The sequence below is a fragment of the Otolemur garnettii genome, unplaced genomic scaffold, assembly GCF_000181295.1.
Source record: "Otolemur garnettii isolate 467f Iridium unplaced genomic scaffold, OtoGar3 scaffold00014, whole genome shotgun sequence".
Classification (NCBI taxonomy): domain Eukaryota; kingdom Metazoa; phylum Chordata; class Mammalia; order Primates; family Galagidae; genus Otolemur; species Otolemur garnettii.
Genome location: NW_003852409.1, coordinates 2,579,048 through 2,581,198, shown reverse-complemented (window position 1 = coordinate 2,581,198; position 2,151 = coordinate 2,579,048). Strand labels below are relative to the sequence as shown.

The following is a 2,151-nucleotide window of genomic DNA, read 5'->3' as shown; positions in this document are numbered from 1 at the left end:
AGGCCCGGGGTGGCCCACCAATGCTGCCAAACATGCAGGGCAGCATCTACCATGATGCCATGATGTGGCCTTAAGACAAGGTAGAATCACGCAGGCCTCTTGTGTAACCAATACGGAGACTGAAGGCTCAGGTGAAGGGACTGGGTCACATTGGGGAGCTGAAGCATAGACTCACAGCTAGGTCTGTGGGTTTCAGAGGCAGGAAAAACCAACCCAGGTAAACCAGAGTAGAAAGAATTCTCACATTTCTCTTTTAAAAAGCAAATTTGTCCTCATTACTTTAAAAATAATGGCACAGTCTGAGCCCTTTATTGTAATAACGCGCGCAAAGGCCAAAGAAGTGAACCAAGTAAAAAGGCCCGAGTTTTCAGCAGCACATGGAAGAGTGAAGTTATGTGATTTCCCACACTTCCGATCCTGGACTCTGGTGTAGACACATGCTGTTCCCCGCCACCCCCAACCTTATCGCCAAGGACTCCCTGAAGGAATGCCAGAGAGGTATGTCCTTTAGGGCTTCGTCCCATCGAGGGTCTCTTGAGCTAGTCCAAGGCCTCTGGCTGGCTCACTCCACGGTCTTCGCATTTGCAAAGTAAACCAGTGTGTACGCGGTGCGTCTCTACAGACTTTTCGGTCCCTTTCATGTGGATCCCAACTGGGTCCTCTCTCCAGTTCCGTCCTTTTGGTAGCGGAAAAACTTAGTTCGTATGGGCAGCCGAGGTGTCTGAGTTTTCGTCCCTACGCTCGGCTCACATGGCTGACACAAACCGATCTATCCCGCCAGGATAGGCGGGGGCATGGCGAGCATGGTAGGTGCCTCCACTAGACCCTCCTAGCTGCCCTCCAGGGTTGTAGCAGGGCCCCAGCGCTCCGAACTGGCCGGGCGACGTGCGCCCATAGAAGTCTACTGCGCTCTCAATGCAGCCACTGCTGCCACCTGCGGAGGGCGAAGCGGGTCCAGTTAGGCGTCCAGCAGCTGCAAAGAGTGCGCTGCTAGCCCCCTGCGGGTATGAGCCCTCGGTGCCCGCGTAGGCGGCCGCATAAGCTGAAGGGTTAGACGGCCGGGCCCCTGTGCAGCCGGTGGGCTGGTAGCTGGTGGTAGTAGTGGGGGCGCCGACCGAGGCAAAGGCGCAAGAGCCGCCTGGCCCCGACGGCACAGGCCCCAGCTCTGGGCTGAGCGGCCTCTCAGGAACCAAGCCGAAGACGCGACAAGGGCCTGGAGACGCGGCAGGGTAGTAGACCGGTGGCGGCGCGGCAAGAGACGAAGGAGCGTAGCCCGCGTAGACGGCACTCGGATAGGGCGGACGCGCGGCGGGGACGGCTCCCGGGAAGATGGCGGCAGCGGCAGCGGCTGCTGCGGCTGCAGCGGCCGCCGCGTCGTGCATGTAGGCCGGGTACGTGGAGAGGTCTGAACGCTTGAAGCGCTTGCGGCGGCGCAGGAAGCTGCCGCTCTCGAACATGTCCTCAGCGTTGGGGTCTAGTGCCCAGTAGTTGCCCTTGCCGGGGCGACCGGCCTCGCGCGGGATCTTGAGAAAGCAGTCGTTAAGCGTGAGGTTGTGGCGGATGCTATTCTGCCATTTTTTGGGGTTGTCGCGGTAGAAGGGGAAGCGTTCAGTGATGAATTTGTAGATGCCGCCCAGCGTGAGGCGGCGCTCCGGCGCGTGAGCGATGGCCATGGCAATGAGGGCGATGTAACTGTAGGGCGGCTTCCCGCGCTGCAGAGGGCGCTTGCGGCGCCGCCCGCCCGAGCCGCGGCCAGCTGCCTCCGCCGGGACTCCGGTCGCAGTCTCTCCGGCCTCGCCGCTCTCCTCCTTCACAGCTGCCAGTACTTCGGGCTGGGGCGGGGGCGGCGGCGGCCCGCTCTCAGCAGTCATGGCTCAGCCGCCCTGACCCCCCCGGCGTCTGTGCTACCCGCCGCAGTTAAGGGTCGGGGTGGCCGGGCGGGTCTGGGAGCGGCTGGCTTGGGACGTGAGGTCCGACGCTAGGATCCTCTGGGAAGAGTTCTGGACGTCCTTGTGGCCTGGTACTGAGAACGCAGCTCCCCAGGCTAGGGCAAGCCGGAGGCTCGGCGCCCACAGTCTCGGGCTAGCGTGGTGCAGGCAGTGGCACAGGAGCGTCCCGCCCACCGACGGCTCAGCCCGTGTTGTGTAGCTC

At 62.0% G+C, this 2,151-nt stretch overlaps 1 protein-coding gene across 1 annotated transcript; it reads right to left on the bottom strand.

The window, feature by feature from the left end:
• Positions 1–746: 746 nt before the first annotated feature.
• Positions 747–1,871, bottom strand: FOXE1 (forkhead box E1). The gene has a single exon (XM_003785158.1). The coding sequence runs from the start codon at positions 1,869–1,871 to the stop codon at positions 747–749; it is 1,125 nt and encodes a 374-aa protein (XP_003785206.1).
• Between the last annotated feature and the right edge of the window lie 280 nt (positions 1,872–2,151).

Bases quoted from the DNA above. Each gene is read 5' to 3' on its own strand.
- FOXE1 (XM_003785158.1), bottom strand. From the start codon at position 1,871: ATGACTGCTGAGAGCGGGCCGCCGCCGCCCCCGCCCCAGCCCGAAGTA.